This window comes from Aptenodytes patagonicus, chromosome 8 (genome assembly GCF_965638725.1).
Source record: "Aptenodytes patagonicus chromosome 8, bAptPat1.pri.cur, whole genome shotgun sequence".
NCBI classification, from domain to species: domain Eukaryota; kingdom Metazoa; phylum Chordata; class Aves; order Sphenisciformes; family Spheniscidae; genus Aptenodytes; species Aptenodytes patagonicus.
Window position 1 is genome coordinate 12,416,197 of NC_134956.1, and position 22,747 is coordinate 12,438,943.

General features: G+C 55.9%; 1 protein-coding gene across 1 annotated transcript in view; it reads left to right on the forward strand.

Annotated features, from left to right (window-relative positions):
* PLXNA1 (plexin A1) overlaps window positions 1–22,747 on the forward strand; it is a 119,939-nt gene that overhangs the window by 37,361 nt on the left and 59,831 nt on the right. Inside the window, exons 4-8 of the mRNA XM_076346395.1 lie at window positions 15,895–16,035; window positions 18,214–18,314; window positions 18,786–18,909; window positions 21,013–21,166; window positions 21,810–21,909. Coding sequence (XP_076202510.1) covers window positions 15,895–16,035; window positions 18,214–18,314; window positions 18,786–18,909; window positions 21,013–21,166; window positions 21,810–21,909 — 620 coding nt within the window. The remainder of the gene's footprint in view (window positions 1–15,894; window positions 16,036–18,213; window positions 18,315–18,785; window positions 18,910–21,012; window positions 21,167–21,809; window positions 21,910–22,747) is intronic.

Below are 22,747 nucleotides of genomic sequence, written 5' to 3' on the forward strand. Positions count from 1 at the left end.
CTAGGGGGGATGTCTGTCTCCGTGCGTGGCCTGAAACATCCCTGGGATGTTGTGGCTGTGTGAATCTACCTCAAAGCTCCGCTCACTCCAGTGCGGCTGAGCCCTGCTGCGCGCTGCCTTCCAGCCACAGCCATACCTTTGGCCCCAGCTGCGGGGCTCGGCGCTGGTGTGTTTTTCATAAAGGCTCTTAATCACATACAGGATGTTTCTGTTTGTTCAAGCAATGAAATCACACAAACAACCCACCCCCAGTTTGGCTTTAGCAGAGCATCAGCTGCTCGACCCAAGTCCTAGGCAGAGCCGGAGCAATCCTCCCCTCTCCTCCTCCGGCTCTCGACCCGGCAGCGTGGCGAGAGCGCGTCTTTCATGTTGCGGACATGCCCTGGAAAGCCGCCCGGCACCGGGGACGGGATTAGGTTAGGGCTGGGAGCCGGGGCTGACTCATCGCTGGGGCTTGCACTTGGCTGAGGCGGCGGCAGCATCTCGCGGGAGCTCGCGGGGAGGCTCAGAGACCTTGAGCTGGGACCAGGCGGGAACAGCCCTGCGTTTTAGGGGCTGGGTTGCAGGCAGGCTCCGTGCAAGTGATGATGCCAGCTCAGACCCTCTTCTAAGAAGAGCACAGTTGTTTTTCGGGTGGGTTGGAGGTGGGTTGCAGGCGCCATCTTGTTCCTGGGCGCTGGGGTTGTGTGTTTTTGCATTACACCAAGCACCCAGTCCCAGATGGGTACGTTGCAGACCTGCCACTGCGTCGTTGTCTTCTACTTCGGGCTTCATCCTTTGGGGTAGTAAGCTGAAGGAGAGCAGGAATGCGTCAGGGTGGATCGAAATAAGAAAAAACCCCTGACTTTTCTCGCCCCTGTTGCACGCATCGGTCCCATTGCTGCCGTTTCCATGGCAAAGCAGTGGGCCCGTAACCCAGCCCGCCCTGTGCTCCTTGCCGTTTGGAGGAGCAAAAATCCTCAGAGACGATGAGAATAATTTAATAAGCCATTAACGAGAATGGGGGAAAACACTGGAGGATCTGGAGCAGGGTCGGGGTGGGGGCGCGGGGAGGCAGGGCTGGTTTTTGGCAGGGAGCGGGTCACGTTGGCAGCCTGCTCGCCTCGCCTTAGATGTGTTATGAAGTTTTGGAGGTTGCTTGAAAAGTGTCTGGGGAGCGGTGGCGAGCCAAGCGGGCCGTGGGCCAGCTCGCAGCTAAACATGTTGTTGTGTAAAATTGCAGTCAATTAATTTAAGACCTGCCAATTTCAACTGCAAAGCGCTAGGAGGTTCTGTCAAGTTTTCAATGGGATGAAAAGGGGGAAGGGGGGATTAGTTTTCAGCACTTGGAAGGGCAAATAGTGATCCTCTGCCCGGTCCTGCAAAGCACCTCCTCCTCTCTCTGCTCCTTTTGGTTGTGGTAAACTCGCCACCACTAATGTTAAAAGTCCTTCTAGCGTGTGCCATCGGGGCTGAGACAGCTGAAGGACGGCAGCCAGAGTCCGGCAAGGCGCTGATGGCCATTTCAGGGCCTGGGGAGGCACTGGCTGCGAGGGGATGACCCAGTCCCCTTTGGCTTTGCAGTATTCCTCCTCCATAACCCCGTGGGGAGCATCCCCTCTCCAGCATCCCGAGGTGGTCTTCCCCAAACTTATCTGATCCTGCAAGACTGGCCTGATCTTTGGCATGCTGGGCAGCGCGCTGGCTGTCTGAAATAGAGGAGGAGCTGGAAAATGCTCAGGGCAAGCCCAGGAGATGCCCCACATCCCCTGCATGCAGCCTTGGAGGTCAGAGCGATCATTCATGATGGGATGCATAGGCTGGTACCCACCATGCGAGAAGACAACCTGCCCCGGAGAGCTGACAGCTGGATGGGTACGGTGGCTGAACCCCAAAAAGGCTCATCCCCCCCCCCTTCCGTGGTGGCAGCAGCATGGTGTTGCTCTGCACAGAGCCCCTATCTCTGGATGTGTCCCCTGCCAGCTACCCCCTGTGCCCATTTTTCTCTCGTGCTGCAGGAACACAGCACCTCTGGTAAAGGGACCCTAGATGGAAACTCCGGCTGGTGTTTCGCTATGTTTGCAGCAACCTTCATTAGAAACATGTTTCCTGGGTTCTGGAAAGCGTGTGTTTGTACGTGCATTTGCGAGCTGGCTTTTTCTTGATTTTTTTTTTTTTTCCCCCCCCCTTGTTGTTTTTTTCTTGTTTTACAGCTTAATGAAACTTCTGAGAAAGTGCAGCTCTGCTTGTGAGTAAGAGTCATGAGACTGGCGGGGTGAGCCGGCTTTGGCTGTTTCCCTTGGGCCACTTGCAGCCAGTGGTGGGGCTGAGCTCCTTTTCGGGGCTACTTCTGCTGGGGACTTGTGCCTCTCTGGCTGTGCCTCAGCTGTCCCCTGTCCTTACCCCAGCTTGCTTTACCTTCTCCAAAGCCACTGTAGCTTAGATTTACATACATGTGTGCATGCGTGTGTCTGTCCTTTCCGCGGTCTCATCCCTGGGCTTTTGTTGTAGCCTCTGCCATCATGGCTCTGTGTCCCCGGGACACCCTCTCCAACTGCTGTTGCTTTCTAGTTTGCCACCGAAGTGTGCAAAACCACCTTTCCCAGACTCTTGGGGCTCTGAACCAGCTGTGTACCCCACCACATCCCGGTGTTTTGTGCTTTCTTGTGTAAGGGCTTTGCTCTGGCTTCAGTGCTTGCGTGTGCTGGAGCTATGGCATGTTCCTGTGGGGCTGCAGACTCGCTGCTCCTCGTTGCTGGGAGGAGAAGGGATTTGGAGGTAGGTACCTCGAGAGCTGGGCTCCGCTGTGTAGGCACTGCTGTCTGTGGACTTCCCAGAATTTCCTCCTGCTTTGCTGGGAGCTTGTTAATACTTCACTGGGACACGGGGGCAGCCTGCAAAGCCTGCGCTTCAGAGGAGGGCCGCTTTCAGCAGCTTTGGGGTTAGCTTTCGGTTTCCCCAGCTTCTCCTGTAACTCATTCTGTAGTTTTAAAAATAGGTACAAACCACCCAGCAGGCGAGAAAGCCTGGGCAAAGCCCAGCAGGCTGGCCATCGCCTCGCTGAGCCGGGCTGTGGCTCCAGTGTCTGCTCAGCTCTGCTCTTCCTGCTCTGGCATTTGGGGAAAAAAATATAAATTCAGTATAGTTAAGGGAGAAGGACTATGTGGATGCCTTGTGAGCCTGCTTGGGTTTGAAATGCCTGGGAGAGATCCAGCACAGCCTGGCTGTGTCCTACTGCCGCCAGCCCGGCGCTTAGGCAGGGCTTGCAGGTGGGCTGAGGTGGGTTTCCATTCCTGGCAAGGAGCTTTTTGGGAATGACTTTTGGGGGGTTTGGGGAATTACTTTCGTCTGATCCTGGACTCTACAAGTCGGAGCAGGATTGGCCCTCCAGGAGCAATAACAGAAGAATTACTGCATTGCATGGGCGTCTTTATGTGTTTTTTAAACCGTGCCTCCTAATTATAAATAATGGCTGCGATACGAGATATGATTATGATGGATGGTGATTCTGTATTCCGCGTGCATTAGCGGCTTTAACCTTGCTGGGGTAATTATGTCTCATTTCAAATTCTGATACTATTTATTTGAGGTAGGGGACTGGGAATTTAATTTCTACTGCTTTGTCTTTTAGTATTATTATTATTATTTGAAAAGGATACCTTTGCAAAATTGTTTTTTAATCATTTCCTCCAGTTGGCAGCACCAGTTCATTAATATTTTTGGGGCCTGTGTGGAGTTGTATTGGAGATGTTTGTAAAGGTAGATGTTTTGGGGGAATGTGAAGCTGAGGGCCGATGTATAGGAGAGGAGCTTCTCCTTCAAGACACCTGTGTGCATCCCCCTGACTTCAGTCTTAACCTAAAGCAGCTATCTTTGGCCTTTGCACTAGTTGCTGCTCTTGACCTTCATGTCTCTGCCAGCCTGGGCTCCTGCCTTGAATGAGGGCTCCGGGGGTTCCAGGCGGGAGCAGGCAGGGCTGAGCCATCGTCCTGCCTGCCCCTCTCACCGTCTTTGATGGCATGTTTAATTAAAAACCACATCAACCCGAAGATTGTGCACGTGGTCCTTAATCAGTTTGAAGTCTCTGTGAGAATAAAGTAATTATACTACTCGTTTGGTTACAGTAATTAAAACTTTAATTAACATCATTTCCCACCCCTTGGCCTCCCTCTACAGATATTCAGGCGTGCGACGGGTGCCTGCCAGGGTTGCATCTTGGGATAAAGCTGTTTACCCAGGGGCTGTCTGCCTGTCCCCATCTCTGCTCCCTCCAGCATCGGGCCGGTTAGGTCTGACCGTGCTTGCTGCTTGCCCATCACTTGCCAGGTTGCTGGCTGCCAACCTGCATCCCCGGCTGGGAGCAGCTCCTTGGGCATGGTGCTGGCAAGTCACGGCGGGTAGCAGCTCCGCTTGAGGTCCCCTGGCAGCGGTGGGGAGGGTGACAGGTGTTCCTCAAAGATCTTCTGAGAACTTGGTTTTGAATGCAGCGTGTGCTCTGGTCTGGTCTTAGCAAGAGCTGGGCTTTCAGGGAACAGCCCCGCATGCCCAGGGGTCCTTTATTTAGAATTAGCTGGGCTTTTCATTTCCCATCACACGGACCTGCAAGAGCTGGGGTTACAAGAATTTGTGGCCGGGTGCTGTTATACCTGGAAAGCTCCGGGTGGGCTCCAGTCCCCCTGCACCCCAGTTTACCTCCCGCATGAGCCCTGCAGTCACTGTCGTGATCTGTGTTAGCTGATGGGACCCGGCGTTCCCTGACAGCCTGAAGAAGGGATTGCTGCCTGGAGAAGCGGGGCAGGGAGTTCTGCATTGGTGCCAAAGGAAATCCATGGCATGTAAAACCTGAGCTCTTAAATATCTTGAGCAGCATCCTTGGGGAAAGCGATCTCTATATTTAAATCTTCTCAATCTCTCCTTCGAAATTGCTCCTATCGGCAGACTGAAGAGCCTAATTTTCATCCTGGTTTTGAACAGAGAGCCCACTGCAGAGAAGTGGTTTTCCTCACTCCAAGTTCTGCGCGGTGGGGAGCCGCGGCCCCATAGGTTTTCCCTGGCTTTATGGAGATGCGGAGAAGGGTGTAGTGTAGTCAGGGATGCAGCTTTCAGGGTTGGAGATGCTGTAGGAAGGCCAGAGGTTTAGGGTGTGGGAACGAAGCCTTAAAATGTAAACAAAAGGTGAGAGCAGGGAATTTTAGCACACATGTCAAGAGCTCAAGGTGGAGTGAGTGAGAGGGTCTGTGTGTATCTGAAGCAAAGTATTTGCAGGCGCTCTCCGTTGCGCTGACCCCGAAGCCAGGCTTACCTGGCTGTTACTGCCGGGAACACCGAGCATGGAGCAGTGGAAGATTTCTCCTCCAATCTTGGAGGTGCTTATGTTTGGAGCAGGGACTGTTTCATGAGGAAAGGCAGAGCCTGGAGCTTTGATCGTGGCGTGTCAATTAGCAGAGATGTTGATCTAAAAAGAAAAAAAGAAAGGAAAAAAAAAAGCGTGGTTGTAGCTTTCCGCCTCCTCCTGATGCCATGGGTTATGTTCCCATGAAGTATATCATGCAGTGTATGATTTTGTCATTGAATTTGTAAGAGATTCTGTGTGTCCAGTCCTGCTGCCTGTGCTGGCTGTTAATATTTAATGTTGTAACTGTGCCCTGTGATATTGAGACCCTGATTATTTATTGCTTGTCAGCTTTTCCTGTGTAGTCTGGTGTGATTTGTCTGTGAAGAGAAAACACCAGGACAGCCCAGAGCTGTGGTAACAAGTGGCCTGATAGGTAGGATGGGATCAAAGCTGGTGTTAAACGGGTGAAGCCAAATCCCCCCTATGCAGTCAGTGTTGCCCTTCTCCCTGGGCGGAGGTGAATGGGCCGCGTTATATCCCCCTTGCTGCAATGTATTGCTGCAGCAAACGGCTTTCGGCTTGTATGCCGTGGAGGTAACGGCTGGTGCACTTACGCGGCTGGAGCTGAATGGATTTGGAGCTGCTGAGATGGGGTTGCAGAATGCCTTGGAGTTTGTGGGGTTATGCTGGGGGATGTATGGCTCCAGAGGAAAGTCTGATGGATGGATAAATCTAGATGCAAGCCATGGTGCCCTGTACAGCAGCCCGGGAGGGCTGCACAGGCTGCCCTACTGAAACAGGGGCTTGGCTGGTGCTGAATCTGTGCGTGGGGCTGCTGGTGTGGGCGCTGGGGTGGGAGGGGACCTGACCACGGGTTGTACCCTGAAGCAGACCTTCCCCTCAGGTTCCGTCCCTCCACAGCCTCCCCTGTGTGGGCTTTTCCTGCCACTGGCTCCTCTGTTTGCAAGACTGACAGCCCCTGCCTTGTCCTCAGGCAGCTCCTCTCTTGCTGCTGTGTTGTTTTAGGGACCAGGAAGGAAACAGCTATTTTCCTGGAGCTGAGGGAGGAGGAAGGATCCAGCTGATCTCCAGCTGTGCTGCAGCCCTGGGAGCCTGTCGTTTCTCCCTGCCGCATCCCTGACGAAGCCCTACTGCCTCCTCCCTGCCTTTTGGGATCCCTGATGGAGATCTGGAAAGGGGAGCATCCCCATTGCTGCTGGCAGGCAGCGGGGGTTTGAGTCCCTGGCTGTAGGCATGTCCCAAGTGAGGAGAGGGTAGTGGGACAAGCCCTCGGTGTTCGTGTGGGGGTTATCTTGGTCTGGTTGCATGGTCAGAAGTGTGGCAAGGCTTGGGAAGGGGCACTTGTGATGCCCTGTTGAGCTAAGCAGTGTTGTTAAGAGGAAAATAAGTGGTGCTTTGGATTTTCAGGAGAAACAGCAACTTCTAAGCTGTGGAGAGGCTGGGGATGATGGCTCTGTGTCTGTTCTGCTCACCAGCCAGCGATGGGCTGTGCATGGCAGGAGACTGGTAGCCAAGGGTCTGGGCTGGTCCCTATGGGACAGAAGGATGCGGCCTCCTTGGAGGAGCCGGTGCCTTGGCAGTGAAGGAATGGCTTTTGGAAAACTGAGTAGAGTCCTTCAGGCGAGAGCTTTCTTCCCAGGGACTTCTCTGGGATGTTTAGGTATTAACTCACCCCAGGCTGGTCACATGCAGTCTGAGTCCCGTGGGAGCCGGGAGGGTGACACATTGCCATGGCTTCAGTGCACCCGGGGTCTGCTGGGACACTTGGGATGCTGACAGTAATTAATAAATGGGGGAAAAAATAATTCTGTATTTCTGTGATGTGCTCTGCCCTTCACTGCTGTCACCCAGGGCTTTTTCCTACGTAGAGGGGAACAGTGGGATGCAGTGAGAAGGTCCCCATCCCATTTTGCGAGAAGGTCCCCATCCCATTTTGCGAGAAGGTCCCCATCCCATTTTGCTGTGTCCTTTTTCTGTCCTTACCTTTCATTTTGCAGGGCTAAAATTCCTTCCCCATCCATTACCTGGCTCTCCTGCCTCCACAGCTCCCTCCTCTCTTCCTGTGGCTTGAGAAACAGCAGGACTCACTTACCCACCTGCGCTCCCCTCCCTTGAGAGGGACATGTCTGCAGTGAGGTGCTGGCGCTGGGGTTTCGCTGTGCGTTTACGCTGGAGAGGGCACAGCCGGGTGCAGGCACTGTGCTGCTGGAGGGGTAGTTTTGGGATGCTCCATCGCACCCTCCCTGGGGAATTGATGCCCCAGTGGCTGCTGTGCTGCCCCCGCGGATGCCCTGGAGCTCCCGTCAGTTCTCTTTAGCTGTGAAGTGCCTCGGAGGTAAAGCCCTTGCACTGCATCCAGAGTGCGCGGGTTCGGTGGCTGCGTGCACACTCCGTGCACAGGTTATTTTGCATTGCCATTGCTCGGCCAAGGGATGGCAGAGACAAAGGACTGCCACCCTGCTGGGCCACGGCATCGCACAGAGGGGTCCCCGGGTTCCCCCGCCCTCTGCGCACTCTTCCCTGTGCCGCTTGGCAGCTGCCAGTGCCTCCCACCCAGTCCCCGGCAGCCCCCAGGGCAGAGGCTGCCCATCGATTCGCTTGTCGGAGGCCCCCCCCTCTGACTGCCTCAGCCCTGAGCGATGCTGATTGGGAAATAATTGCAATAATAATAGAGATATTTTGCTCCTGAGTGACTAGACGATATGAACCGGGCGCTGAGCCAGGAGAGTTTTGAAGGGCAAAGCTGGGAAATCAATGGCTTGAGACTTCTGGAGCAGCTGTGGGGCTGGGGGCTGATGGGGGGACTGCGACAGGACCTGGGGCTTTGCTGGGAGGGGAGCAGGGCAAGTGCCTTAACCCGTCCCACGCCGTGTGGCTCCAAACGCGGGGATGCTTGTAATTCCTCCCCCTGCTTCGTTGCCTCCATCAGTCCTTCCTGCACCCGGGTTTGACTCCAGTGAAGGCACTGCTCCCGTGTGGTGCCCTGGCACTCGCTTACTCTTTCCAGCGTTCGGTTTTGGTACAGAAGGGTTGAAAAGATTTTTCTGGCAGTGTTTTAGTTCTGTCAAAATTGCTGGAGCAGTGTGTTGGGCTGTACTTCCCTGTCCTGCTGATGGAGCAATGCGCGGAGACCTGGTCAAGGGGCGGTTTTGGGAAGGTTTGCAGACAGTGGGTGAGAGGCCGGTCAGTGCCGTGCTGTGCCGCGTAGGCTGGTGCTGGTCTGGCTGGCTCTGCCAAGCCTGCTCAGCATAGGGGAGCACTGCTTGTGTGGGTGGCTGAACGAGAGGAAAAGATGGAAATGAGTTTGAGTGAAAGAGAAAGGCAGTTGAGGAGTTTTGGGGAAGGTGGTGCTGTGTTTCAGGGTCCCACTGGGCAGGGTCACCCCCCTGCCTCCCCCTTTCCCCTCTCTTCTATGGCAAACCCCAGTGCCCTCATCCAATTCCCACCCCACCTCCTAGGAGAGGTGCAGTGAATGTGTCTGTCCTCAGCCTGTATGGCCGAGCTCAGGATATCGCCGGGGGATGCAGCACTGGTAATAACATGTGCTTTGAAACTGGTTAGATTAACTGGTGTCATATCTGTCAGTGTCGGCAAATCACTGGCATTTGTTGCTGTTATGAGCATTGATTTAGATTAAGTATCTCCTTGTTTTTTGCTTTATTATACTGATATAATTGAAGTCCCAATATTCTCTGGCTCAGGGCAATGTTGAGCCTGGAATGAAAGCCTTGCTTGTATTCATCTTTATGAAGTGAATGGGTTTCACTGAATGGAAGTAGGCAGCTCATCTTGCCCCTTTCCTTCGGTGGGTTAGTGATGAGGCAGGAGCATCCCAGCCCCATGCGAGGGGCTGGCAAAACCTCCTCCCCGTGGAGGAGGCCAGGAGGACAGCACCCATGTCTGCAGGGCCCTGGCGTGCAGGCTTCGAGCAGCCGGCAGCAGGCAGCTGCCTGCCCGTCTGGGAGGAGGCATGTGTCTGATCCGCGCCCGGCTGGTGCATTCCTGTGCGGGCAGCTGGCTGGGCGGCGGGGAGGGTGGCCAGCCAGGGGGAGCGGAGGTAGTCGAGGTGCCAGCTGCCAGCATGTCCCACATAGCTGGGATGTTTCTGCAAGGCCCTCCTGTCCCCAGCCCTCGCTGCGAGCCTCTGGGAGATGCATCCCCAAAACCCTGTCTGTGCCCTCGCTGCCGGCCGCCCGTACCCTTTTGGCTGGGTGCACTGCTCGGCGAACTCTGGTAAAGCATGGCCGGGGCTCTCCTGGTGGTGATTTTCTCAATGCCTGAGCAAAACCGGAGGTGTATCCTCATCCCCCTGGACACCAAAGTTTGGTAACCTGCAATACAGTGGGAGGGAGCAGGAGCCACTGCCGCCTCCCCCCTCTTCCTCCCTGCTCTTGCATGCTGGTGCCCCCCTCTCCGGCAGCACGCTCCCCCCGTCCCCATCAGCCGTGCCCCCCCGAAACAGCTGATGCCACAGCCCCACAGCTGCTCCCGGACCTGCATTTCGCTGGGTAGCCCCTGTACCTTCCCGGCGTGGGTTGGGGGAGAGGAGTGCCTCCCCCCCCGGAGCAGCTGATCCAGGAACTTCATTTTAAACCCCTCACCCTCCTTTGGAAACTGAAGAGGGGCGTGCGAGCAGCAGCTGCCTGTGCTGCTGGTCCCTGGGGGACGGCTGGCAGGGGTGAGGCATGTGGAAGGGCAGCCGATGTCCACGTCCCCATGCTGCCTGCTGCCTCGGGGTGAGCCCAGGCCACGTGCCAGGAGAGGCCGTGCAGGCTGGCACCCCAGGGGGGTGGTCCCTCTTCCCCGCCAGCCCCCCCGGCTGGACACGGGATACTCCCTTTCTGGCTGTAGGCTCCTCAGCCGGTGTTGTGTGACACTACCCGGCAGCTGTCACCCCCGCCCCAGGATGGCCGGGCTGTGTGGAGCCTCTGTTGTCTCTGGGAGGTGGCCCCATGGTTTGGAGGACAGCTCTGCCGGGACCCACTCCTTTCCTGGTTTTATTTGCTCTGTCCTTTACCCTCTGGGCGGTCGGTGCCAAAATCAAAGCAGAATGCTGGGGGTGTTAGCATGGCTCTGCTCCCGCGGAGCGGGGATGCACACCCACTGGTTTGGGTGCGGGAGCCTGAGGCTTCAGTGGTGCCTGAGCCATGAGCACCAGTGGCATGGGGAGGGGAAGGTTTTGGTCCTGGGGTGGGCTCTGCCCTCCGCACATGTCAACGCTTTTTCTTTCTCCCAACTCAGGGATGTGCCACAGAGCTGTTCACCAGCAAGAGGATGGGGCAGGAGGGGGGACCAAGGCGTGGGTGAAGGTGGTACAGGGACCTTGATCCAGCATCCTCTCCTCGCAGCCCCGTCTCATTCCCCCTGCTCAGTCTCTGTCCCCGATGGACATCCCCGGGGCTGGGGGACTCTCCACTTCCCCCAGTGAGTGTTGGGAAGGAAGGGGGGAGGCTTTGAAATGCAATCCCATAAATAAACCCTTCTTTCGTGTTGCCCATCAGCGCCGTGCAAGCCCTGTGGAACTGGAAAGGGTCCCCATGAAAAGGCCGCGGAGTGTGTTTCAGGCAGATAAATCCCTACCTTTGAAGTGTGGCAGGTGGGCAAAAGCGCCCTCCTCTTGTAGCTGCTGCCAGCCGCTGTGAATTAATCACAGCCTTGTACAGATAAGAGTATAAAGCGTGGCTGAGCACTTCTCTTGCCCAGAGGAGGGGTCTGCAGGGGACTGCTTGGGACCCGGGATGGGGGCTTGAGAGCCCTGGAGGGTGGGGGGAGATGGAGGGCTGGGGTGGGAGAGCCCTGCGGGGGGACCGGTTGCGGGGCAGTGAAGAGCCCCCTCTTCCCGATGGTGGGCTTAAGGGGTGTCCCCTGTGGTGAGACCGGGTCTCTTGGTGACCTTCCACATGTGCCCCCGAGAGCTTGTTTTCAGTCCCGTGGGGAGCCGGTGGCCCACCCCAGCACCCCTTGAACCCCGGCCAGACCCCTGCCGGCGCATGTTAAATCCGAAAGCAGCCTTGGCATGTCTGCAGCTGCCTTCCCTCTCCGCCTGGCGTCCCTGGCCTGGGCTGAGCTGTAAAGCCCTGTCCTCCGCTGCCATCCTCCTCTGGACCCGCTGTCAGCGCTGGGTGGCCGCCAGGTCACAGCTGCTGCCCTTCGTTCCTCTCATCGCTCGTCTTTCCAGAAGGCGGCACTGGGGAGATGCTCCTCTCTGCCTTGTGCCCATTGCTGGTGGCTGTAAGGATGTTGAGAGATTTTCCGCTTGGTGGTTTGGTGAGTGGCAGTCGGGCAGTGATTATGGCAGTGGGGAGGTGCCTCCTCACCTGGACAAGCCTGGAGGGCGTCTTGCCCAGGGGAGCAAGCGTGCTGCAATGAAAGGAGCCATCTCTCCTCTGATGTGTTGTCTCTGTCCTCCCGGTGCTTTTGCTTCTCCTTGCCTTTCACGTGGGTTTCAGGTCCCAACCTTGTCTTGTACAGCTCCTCAGGGCAGAGGGTCTTCACTGGTGCTGGCTGTGGTGGGGCCTGGGCCCTGCAGAAGCTTCTGGATGCTCCAGCATCATGCTTTTGTAAAGGAGAGCCAAGCTTTGAAGGGAGCATTGGGCTTGAGGCAGCAGCAGGACCGGCCGGTGCTGTTGTCAGGCCGTGACCCTGCACCACTGCATGCTTCTTAGCAAGGCGATGTGCTCTCCTCCTCCAAAACCTGTATGGGATGGCAACTCCCTTCTCCAGCCAAGACAAGACCATACCCAGGAACCCTCTCTGGGCCTCCTGGGGGAGAACTTTGCCTCTGCCCAGCCGGGGCATGCTGTGCCGCAGTCATTCATTACATCGGGGTGCCTGGGGGTTGAAGCATTGCATGCCATCCTTTCCCTCATCGTTCCTTTACCGGAGTTCTCCACGGCTGGCCTGGAAGGCGAGGGACCTCTTGGTAAAGTGAGATGCCTTTGCATTTCCTGGCCTTGCGCTGCCTCCACCAGCCTGCTCGGCTTCTGGGGGACCAGCTCTTAAACCCTTCCCTCTTCAGAGTGAAGCTGTGCTGGGTGCTCGCCCCATGGGGTGGGCTCCTCGCTTGGGTGGGGAGGGCGTGCGTGTGGGTTTCTGGCAGAGCAGCCTCCGGGCTTGCTTTGAGATGACTTACCCCAGCAGGGAGCTTGTAATTTCTTGCCTCTGGTCTCCTCTGTTTACTTAACGAGGCAGCAGCCCAACAAGCCGACCCTCGCTCCTGCTCTTCTGCCTCAGCATGGCCTGGGGTCCAGCCGCCCCTGGGGCTCCCGCCAGCCCCTTGCAGGAGGCAGCGCCGCCGAGCCACTGCCTGAAGCCAGCCCGAGGCAGGCAAGAGCGAGGGCAGGAATCCTGAGCAAGAAATTAGTGTGAGTGATTATTAGTATTGGGTAATTATATCAGCGTCAGGATGAGGAGAAAGGTTAATAGGTTTATTTATTTATTTATTTATGGTAAATGTCTTTTCCCCCGGGTGGGAAGGCAGGCAGGGTGGGCAGGAAGGAGCGTGTTTCTGAGGGGGACTGCTCTGATTAAACCACATCCTCTTCCCCTTTCCCTGCCCCCAGCTACCCTGCGGGTGCAGGGAGAGGGGGGGAAGCGGTCCCTCCCAGCATCTGTAAGAGATCAGATGGGAGGCACCTTGTGCATCCCATGCACCGCTCCGCCATGTTATGGTCCAAACAGCCCGTCCCCTTCCCACCAGCCGGGATGAGCAGGTTCCCATCGGGCTAATCCCGCCGGAAAGGCCCTGATGCTGGGTTCCCACCTCTGCCTGCATGGCAGCGGGTGCTGTGGGCAGTCAGGTTCTCCTGGTATGGGATGATGTAGGGGTCTGTCTGCCGGTCATCTCCTGGTGCTGGGGGGGAGCGGCAGGATGGGTTTGCCTACATGAGCTTACTCAGAAACTGCCTCGTGCCCTGCCTTTTGGCCAACCAGAAAACAGCTTGATTGCCAGGTCTTCGAAATTTCATTTTCCTGAATCCCAAACCCACCTATAGAACATCCTTAGTGGGTGGATAGGTGCTGGAGAGAAGGGTTTCCTGCATGTGCATGCCTGGGGTGGCCCAGTGCCCCCCACCAGAGCACCCTGACATGTGGCAGGCTGGGCTCCAGCCCCGTTTGACTACCGAGAGTATTTTTAGGTTCTTCCTGGAGCCTCAAATTAACTGGAAGTGCTTCATGTCTGTTGTTTTTTTTTTTAATACATCTCTTTCTCTTTCCCAGCACTGCATAGTGCAATAATGTAATGGGGAAATTACCCCGCTAGTTAAAAATTACTGCCAGCGCGACATCCAGCCATAGATCTATTTTAGAACCAGGGTAAAACTATATTGATTCTTCTGTGCCGCAACTGCAGCCCATAAAAGGGTTGGAAAGGTGCGTTTGTCATGTTGCCGTAGCAAGGAGGGGAGACAGTGCCTCACTGGGGAGGGGGGATGCTCCATGTTATCCTCCTCCAGAGAGCTGGCTTGGACAGGACTTTGTAGGGGAGAAGCTGAAAGCTAGGAGGGGAGCGACCTGCGAGGGGATGTGGGGAGGCAGGGTTGGGTCCTGGGGATGATGCTGGCTACCACTGGGCAAGGGGTACTGCAGGACAGGGGGTGCCACGTGGCCCTGTACCGCAGGTGTCTGGGGCTTGACCTCCTCTGATGTTTGGAGTAGGAGAAAATGTCGTCCTGGACCTGGGCAGAAGGACACCCCCCCACCCACCCCTCCCCCACCTCAAAAGGGCAGACAGAGTCTTTAGGATGGATTTTCGGCATCTCTGGGTTCCCCAGCACACAGTGGTACCCAGGGCGGGGGTGATGGGGAGCAGAGTCTCTGTAGGGCTCTGGCAAAGGATGCTGAGAAGGCGGGTAAGTACCAGGACCAGTTTGGGTTATGGCAAAGGCTCTTCAGGCCTGCAGCAGGACGTACAGGGGGTTTTTGGCTGTGCTGTGGGCTCCCAAGAGTTAGCATGGCCCTGCAAGCCCAGTTGCCATGTCCCCCGGGGAGAGGGCGGCCCCTTTGCTCACTGCTGTGCAGGACTCGTCACTCTCTGGTTGCTCAGGGGTCTCTTTCTTAATTAAATACATTTGTTTTGTAAAACTGCCTAAAAATAATCCGGGGCTGGTGCATGCAAGAGGCTGGCGGTGAATCAAAGGCGCCGCTCTAATTAAACGGGCCCCGGTTTGTTTGTGAGCCGCATACATTTCCATGCTAATCAGCTGCACACCGGGATGCTGCTTTCCCGGCCCGTATCCTCCTGATTGGGAACTATGCAAATGCCGGCAGCGATTTATTGCAGGAGGGGGACGAGGCGGCTGGGGTGCTGGGGGCGGCTGCCATGGGGGCACAAGAGCTTGGGCATGGCTGTGCCAGGCTGTGGGAGTGGGTGCGATAATCAGGGCAGAGCTGTGGGATGCCTTTTGTGGGGGTGCTTCAAAGCAGTGCATTTGGCCCTGTGCAGTGGGGGGATCCCGAGTCCTGCGGATGGGGGTGCCAGACTGGCTCCCTGCATGTGCCAGCATCAGCGTGGAGCCGATCCTGGGCAGCGTTTGCTCTGTCTCGCTGGGCACGCTGCTTCTCCGCCTGCCGCTGGGTTTTTGGCAGAATGAGCTGCTGGCGTGGCCCCCATCCCATCTCATGGGAGCAGACCAGACCCACTGAGCCATTTCTCCAGCACTGTCTCCCCTGAGGCTGCCCCGTACCAGGGGACAGCCCGCATCTGGGGGTATCACAATCAATGGCATTAACAGGAGGTGTCTCTCGCTCGCGGAGGTGGCAATCAGGTTACGGCAAGTAGCGCAGCCGAGTTTAGCTCCTGCTCGGTGGGTGCCTTGAGCCCTGTGGTGCCTCCTGATGTGGTTATCGCTGGTATAGCCAGAAACCAGTGTACTTAAGAAGAGCTTCAACGTAATTGTGAGCCGTAAGGGGATTAAAGGCCTCGCCACGTTCCTGCTCAGGGAACAAAGGCGCTTTCTGAACCTCTCTTGACCCTCAGCTTCCTTGAGACGCTCTTGACTTCCCCAGTCATGAGCCCAAGCATTTCCTCTGATGGATGGGGAGACGGGAGCCCTGCCTGCGTGCACTGCAGCATCCTGCCTAGCTGGGGCTTAGTGCGGTGCAGTGTGCAAGCCGCTTTCGGTACCGCTGCAGCAAGATGGGGTTTGCTGCTTTGCTGCAAGCTGGGGGCTTATCTGTGCCATGCTGCAAGTTGGAAAGGCTTTGGGGCTGAACAGCAGTGGGAGAAGCAGGGCAGCACATAGGGGGGTGCAGCGTGAGAACCAGGGATGTGGCTTCCCTCCCTGGAGAGAGGTGAACGCCATCAGCATAAACATGGTGCAAATGCACCAGGCAAATGCAAAAAAGGGAAGAAAACATTGCAGTTTGGTCTTCTGGAAAGGGTTGGGAAGTTTGCAGAGTGGCTGCTACTTTGCTGTGCTGCAGTGACCATGGTGTGGCCATGCTGGTCTGGGACAGAGGGACGGCATCCCTAACGGGGCACATTCCCCATCCCACTCCCTGGGTGGGGGCTGTGGTGCATGTGGGACCATGCTCACCTCGCCTTGCTCTCCCCGCAGATCCTGGTGGACTTGCCGGCCGAGAGGAAGCACCAAGTGCTGCAGTACGAGAATGTCGTGGCCCATGAGGGCAGCTCCATCCTGCGAGACCTGGTGCTGAGTCCTGACCGCCAGCACATCTACGCCATGACCGAGAAACAGGTAAGGGGAGGGGACGGCAGCCCCTCTGCTCTCCTGGCTTGGCAGCCCACATTGCCACCCCAGCCTGCAGTCCCATGTGCTGGGAAACCTTTCAGGCAGCTCCCTGGCGGGGTCTGCCCTTTGCTTCCTGGGGTCAGGGCTGCCTGGAGACTCCTGTCCCAGGGCACGGGGGCAGCTCCTCTCTGCAAAAACACTGCCCCAAGGCACTGACTGTGGCCCTGCTGCTCCTCTCTTCGCTGGGGCCATGCCCCAGGCATTAATTGTTAGTAGCAGCTGCTTGAAATCCCAGTGGTCCCCAGGAGCTGAGGGCTGCCTGACCCTTCCTTGCTGCAGGGAGCTGGCCATAAACCTCCTCCTTGCTCCGGCCATCCCCTCCCGAGCAGGGTTTTTGCAGGTTAGCAGAAGCTCCTTGCTCTGAACGGCTTTTTCTCCTCTGGGGTGGCTGCTTTTGCACCTTGGGGTGGAGGGGATGGTGTGCCCCCAGACCCCAGCATGCACACCTCGGTCCCTGCCTCTGCTCCTGCTGAGCCAACCGGAGGTACAGATGCAATCTGGATCTGGCACTGCCATCCTGGCAGCGCGGTCGGGGCTCACGACAAGAAGTTTTGGTTGGCTTTGCAAGTGTTTGTGTGATCCCCAACCTGCCAGAGAGCTTGATGGTGTGAGTTCATCCATCCATGGGCTGCATTGGAGCAGGTGAAGCAGGTTCGTGCCACGGCAGTGGCACTTTTTGGATCCAGCATCAGCGGGGATGTGTACTGTGCCTGGTGGGGTGATGCAGGGCAGCTGTGCTGGGACGTGGCGTCCCTGTGTCTCACAGCATCTCCACTGCTCTGCCCGGGAGAGGTGTGTGCGGGTGGGACCATGGCTGAGCTTGGCATGTAGCAGGTCTCCTGGCCGCCAGCCTGAGGGCTTGGGAGGGGGAAGGATGCTGGAGTAGGGCCGTGGGTTTGTCTAGACAGCCCCATGGGGAAAGTAGAGCCCTTTCCCTCCTCCTCCCAGCGCCTGTCTCTGGTTTCTGCTCTGCTGCAGGAAACCCGCAGCTTTCCAGGAGGGGCAGAAACTGTTTTTGGGCTCCTGTGCAGCTGTCCTGGCTGTGTTTCTGTCCCTTGGCTGTGTTTCTTCCTTGGCCTGGCTCAGCTAAGCCTCCCCTCTGCAGGGGAGGTGTTGGAGACGTGGATGCGGGAGGCGGCTACACTGAGCTGGACTGGGGATCTCCCCCAAGGGCCACCGTCATTGCTAGGATTGGCATGCGCCTGTGCGGGGTCTGCCTGGGGGGGACCCGCTGCTGACCCCCTCGCCACCGCCTGCCTGAAGTGATGTTAGGGACAAACAAATGGGAACGCTACAGGTATCCTCATTGGTATGCAGACAGGAGGGTACTGGTTGGCCAGCCTTTCCCCAGCCCTGAAGGCATCATGCTGAGCCCATCCTCTGCTGAGCTGGGAGGAGAGAAGGCACCCTGGATTTAGCCTTCGATAGAGAAGTTTGCAAATTTTAATTAATGAGCGAGTCCTGCCCTGTGGGAGCAGTGAGGAAACTGAGGCACAGGCGCAGCAGGCACGGGCAGCTGCCTGGTGCTGATGGCTCCTCGTGGCGGGTGAGCAGGCAGCTCCCTGCTTCCTGCACCCCCTCCTCGTCCCCCCCCTTCTCCTCCCCTCTCCTTCCCTCTCCTTAATAAAACCCACTCTCTTCCCTACTACGGCTCGGTGTTATCAGAGTGCTGGTGGAAAGTAATTAAATGAACAGTTGTAACAGAGCTCGAAGGGCTCGACGAATGAGGGGATTTTAATCAAATCTGGAGGAGCAATTAATAAAGGACCGGTAACCCTTTCGGAGCAGGGCTGCAGCAGCTGCGGGGTGCCTGGCCGGTGCTGGGAGCCAGTGTGGTGCTGAGCTGGCACAGCCTGGTCCCACAACCCTGCGAAGGTGCAATGGTGGAAGGAGCTTGGTTGGGGTAAAAGCCTCCCTGGGGTGGAGGTGTGGCCTGCAAATGTGCTGCCCGGGCCCGGGAGAAGAGCAGGCGATGGCGGGGGGCTCAGCCTGCTCCCTGCTGCTGCCTCCTCTCTAATGGGCCAGGGTGAGTCTGTGCTGGGTCTGTCTCTGCGGGGTCTAGGTGTGGGCACAGCAGGGAGACACGCAGTCCATCCTCCTGCACTCCCTGCCTGTTTCCCACAGGTGACACGGGTGCCGGTGGAGAGCTGTGAGCAGTACGAGAGCTGTGAGCTGTGCCTAGGCTCCCGGGACCCCCACTGCGGCTGGTGCGTCCTCCACAACATGTAAGTACCGCAGGATCGTCCCGGAAGCCACGCCAGCGAACCACGGTTGGCAAACTGTGTCCGTCCCCACTGCTTGGTCTCCTTGGGGACAACTCTCCCCGACTTTGGCCCCGAAATGCAGGGGGATGGAGCGGTCCAAGGGATCCGTCATCCCTTCCTGCAGTGCCCAGGCTGTGCTTGTGAACACCCATGCACGGTGAAGATGCCGGCAGGGCCCGCTAATCCTGCCCATGGGCTCCCAGGTTCGGCATCCTTGTGCCGGTAAGAAAAACTGAATATGAAAACTTCCCAGAAGTCCCCAGTGCTGTCACCAGGGGAAAGCAGAGCTCCCGTACAGGCCTCGGGCACCCAAGGTCCCTAGCTGGGCATCACCTCCGTGCCAAAGGGTCTGTTTGCCGTGGTGTCAGCCCAGAGCCATGCAGGACCTCGGGGGATTCTCCTCCTCACCGTGGCGGTTTCATCCCCCTCCAGATGCTCGCGCAAGGACCGGTGCGAGCGGGCGGACGAGCCCCAGCGCTTCGCCTCCGACCTGCGGCAGTGCGTCCAGCTCACTGTCCAGCCGAAGAACATCTCGGTCACCATGTCGGAGGTCCCGGTAAGCCACCTCTGCTGCCCGCGGACCGCCCCCAGCCACCTCCTGACCCTCTGGAGGCAACGGCTGGGGAAGCGGCAATTAAATATAAGTAATGAGCATATGACAAATAAAGAGAAAGGGGAAGAGAGGTTCGAGACAAATAAAACATAGCAAAGTGCAGGGCATTGATGAGGGCTGGCCTATTGATGGAGATAATAAACCAGTTGATGATTATTCAGAAAAGACACAAGCGAGCAATAAATATTTCTCCATAATACAAACAACAGCATCAGAGTTGCTGTTTGCAGGCCAGTGATCCATCTAGCTCAATAGCCTGTCTCTGACCCTGGCCTGCAGTAGATGTTTTGGGATGAGACTTCTATGCACAACCCGCTGCTCTCTCTGTGCAGACAGAAAGGATGATGGACTTTCCCGAAGTATTTTCCAGGCCATTAGCACCATGAAGAGAATACGAAACAGCATATAGTAGCAATAAAGTTTTGAAAACTGCCACGTCTGGATATCTGGCACTCAGGAGTCCTAAAAAAGTTGGTTGAGGAGCTCCGTGGCCTGTGGATATTTGTAATAATATGACTTTGTAATAAATAAGTGAATGTTGAGAATAGCCCAGGAAACAGAAAAGATGCTGCTCTTTTTGCCCAGATGCAGAAAGGACCAAATGGTCAGAGACCGCTTAGTTTGATGTCAGGTTTAGAAAAACTAAAGGAAAAAAACGGGTGCAGGATACAACTGATAAAGAATTAAGGATGGGAATATAATTAATGCCAGTCAACATGGTTTTATGTCAAACAAACCACATTTTGTTCTTTGATGAAATTATGACTTGAATTAGAAGATGGGATGTGATGTTTTCAGGCTTCTACAAGGCGTTTGACTTGGTACAACACAACGTTCTGATTAAAAATTAGCATTATACAATATTGATAAAGCATGTGTTAAGTGGATTAAGAACTGGCTCTGTGACAGATCTCAAAAAGTCCTCGTCAGAGGGGAATTGTCACCGGATGGAAACGGTTTGGAAAGCGCTTCTGCAGGGGCTAACGTTCATTGGTAACGTGGAGATAAATGTGAGATGGCTGCAGACGCGACCTGCAGAGGATGCTGAGGCGGGGGGGTTGTACAGGGTGAGATTCCCCTGCAGAGCGGTTGAGTCTGAGTGGGGCTGGTTTAGCAGACAAAGCGGGGTTTGATACTGCCAAGTCTGAAGTTCGACAGGGAGAAGACAGGCATTTGCCTGGTGTCCTGGAAAGCAGTGCTGGGGCTGAGCTCTCGCTGCAGGGCTCCTCAGGCAAAGCTAGGAGCTGGGGTGCCGTTTTCACCTCTCAGGTGGTTATCTCCTTGAGCGATGGCAGGGTGCTGCACGGAGGTCTGGTGTGGTCAACACGGGAATGCTGTGCTCGGGTGGGAGTCCAGCTTTTAAAGGGGGAGGCTGAAAACCTCCTGTAAACATCATGTAAGTGAGTTGAAGGCTGGAGAAAATGCCTTGCAGTGAGAGACTTCCAGAGCTCAATCTGCTTAGCTTATCAAAAAGAAGATTAAGAGGTGACTTGATTACAGAGTATAAGTGCCTTTACAAGGAGCAAATATCAGGGACTAAAGGGCTTTTTAATCTATCAAGTAAAGGCATAACAAGAACTAATGGCTAGAAGCTGCGAAAAATTCAAATTAGAAATAAGGCAAGCGTTTTGTAAAGTGAGAACTGCTGACCCTGGGAATGACTTTGCGAAGGAAGAGGTGGATTCCTCCCCTCCTCGGCTCTGCCGGAGCGGATGCCTGTCCGCGAAATACTCTTTAGCCCGATGCTGTGCTTGGTCTCTGTAGAGGTGAGGTATAATGGCTTGTGGTACGGCGAGGGCAGAGGACGGGAGTCTCTCAGTCATTCTGTCTTTTAACCCATTTAAACCCTCACTCCTTGCCTGAGCGGGGAGGTCTGTGGATGGGACTTGCCTGCAAAAGCCCAGAGCAGGTCTCCCCACCACATGTGGGTGGTGGAGGAGGGATCGTACCCCTGGTCTTTTCTGTTGGCTGGACTTATACATAGCAGACACGGAGGAGTCTTTTTCGCTAGTTATCTGTGTTGATGCTCTTGCCTTTTCTCCCCAGCTGGTCCTGCAGGCCTGGAACGTCCCAGACCTCTCAGCAGGAGTCAACTGCTCCTTCGAAGACTTCACTGAGTCCGAGAGCCGCATTGAAGACGGGAAGATCTACTGCAGCTCTCCCTCTGCCAAGGACGTCATCCCCATCACCAGGGGCCGTGGTGAGCTTGTGCCCTGGGGTGGGAAGAAAGCCCGAGACAAACCTTTTCCCCCTTGTTGCCCCACAGCCAGGGGGCTGTGGAGGAGGACAGTCCTCCTGTGACAGCGATCCCCGGCCCCCAAGAAATTTTTGTTCTTGGGGTTCTCAGGGTGTGGGAGGAGAGGGACATTGCTGCTTATGGGGAACTGGTCCTTGCTCTCCTTGAAGCCATGGGCACAGTTACTTGCTGATACTGTGGTGGTCTGTGCACCAGTCCTGGGCACCCTGGCCTCATTCCCACCTACGGACCATTCCTGGGCAGATGTCTTGTAGGTGGCCATGGGCTCTAGAACATTCTGCTGACCCCAGAACTGTTAAGCTCCCCTTCAGTACCACCAGTACAATCCAAGGCACCTGCCTCCGTGCCAGCAGGTTGCAGTTAGCTGTAGGGGCTCAGAGCTGTGCTTGGACTCTGCTGGCCTGTTTGGTGGCTGAGTGGGGGTGGGTGAACTTCTCCTTTTATTGCTAGATTTGGGAGATTTTGTTAGTTAGTTGGGCTGAGTGGTGATGCCCAGCTCCCTCCAGCCCATCACAAGCCTGGGGCTGAATGCTGGGCTGTGCACTGTGTCCTTTCTGATGCCTTTTTCTGCCTGGGTCTCTCCCAGGGGACAAGCGAGTGGTGAAGCTCTACCTGAAATCTAAAGAGACGGGGAAGAAGTTTGCCTCAGTGGATTTTGTTTTCTACAACTGCAGCGTCCATCAGTCGTAAGTGGCCTGGGCTTCGCAAGAGTGCTCCCGGAACAGATTGGTGGGGCAATGTGAGACTAGGAGAGAGATCTCAGCTTTGTGGGTGCTGATGTTGCAAGAGGAAAGGGCAGTTGAGTATAGTGGTGTTTGCAGTGAGAAACCTCCTCCTTTTGCCCTTGTAAACTGGGATGGTGACCAGAGCACCCACAGTTGGTTTGGGGGTGTGGGAACATGTAGCATCAGGGTAGAACCTCACTTAAAAACAGGGCTGTGGGTTTGGCAAAGCTTTGGAAGAAAAAGCGAGTTTACTGCATTGCAGACTGTAGCAATCCATGTGACCGAAAATGCCAAGCGTCTTGTTATTCCTGGAAACAGTTAATAGGAGTGACTTGGTGATGCAAAAAGGAGAAGCCTGTGTTTTCCTGCAAAGGTACCTGCTTCCTAGGCTTGCTGGAGAGCAAGCTGGAAAGTTACAGCAACATGGGATGGAACATGCTGGATGTCCTGAGGTGTTTACCCAATGATTTCCTAACTGGAAGTAATTGTGAATTTGCTTTCTTGTCAGGCTACCTTGACATCTACTCCACGTAGGGGTTTTTAGGCAGTTTGAGATATGCACGTGATGAAATAGAGGAGGTGTGGATTATTGATGTGCTGTCTAAGCAGGGTGTCTTAAAGGCTCTAACAGCGAGCTCCTGATGAGGAGCTGCGGATGGTGAGCTTGAGTGGTGGGGAGGTGGCTCTGCTGGAACGTTGGAAAAGATGCTGGGGTGTGTTTGGGCAAAGAATTTGGAGCTCAAGAATGCGAGCGATTTCATTACCCTGCCAGAAACTTCCCATGGATGGTGGCGCTCTG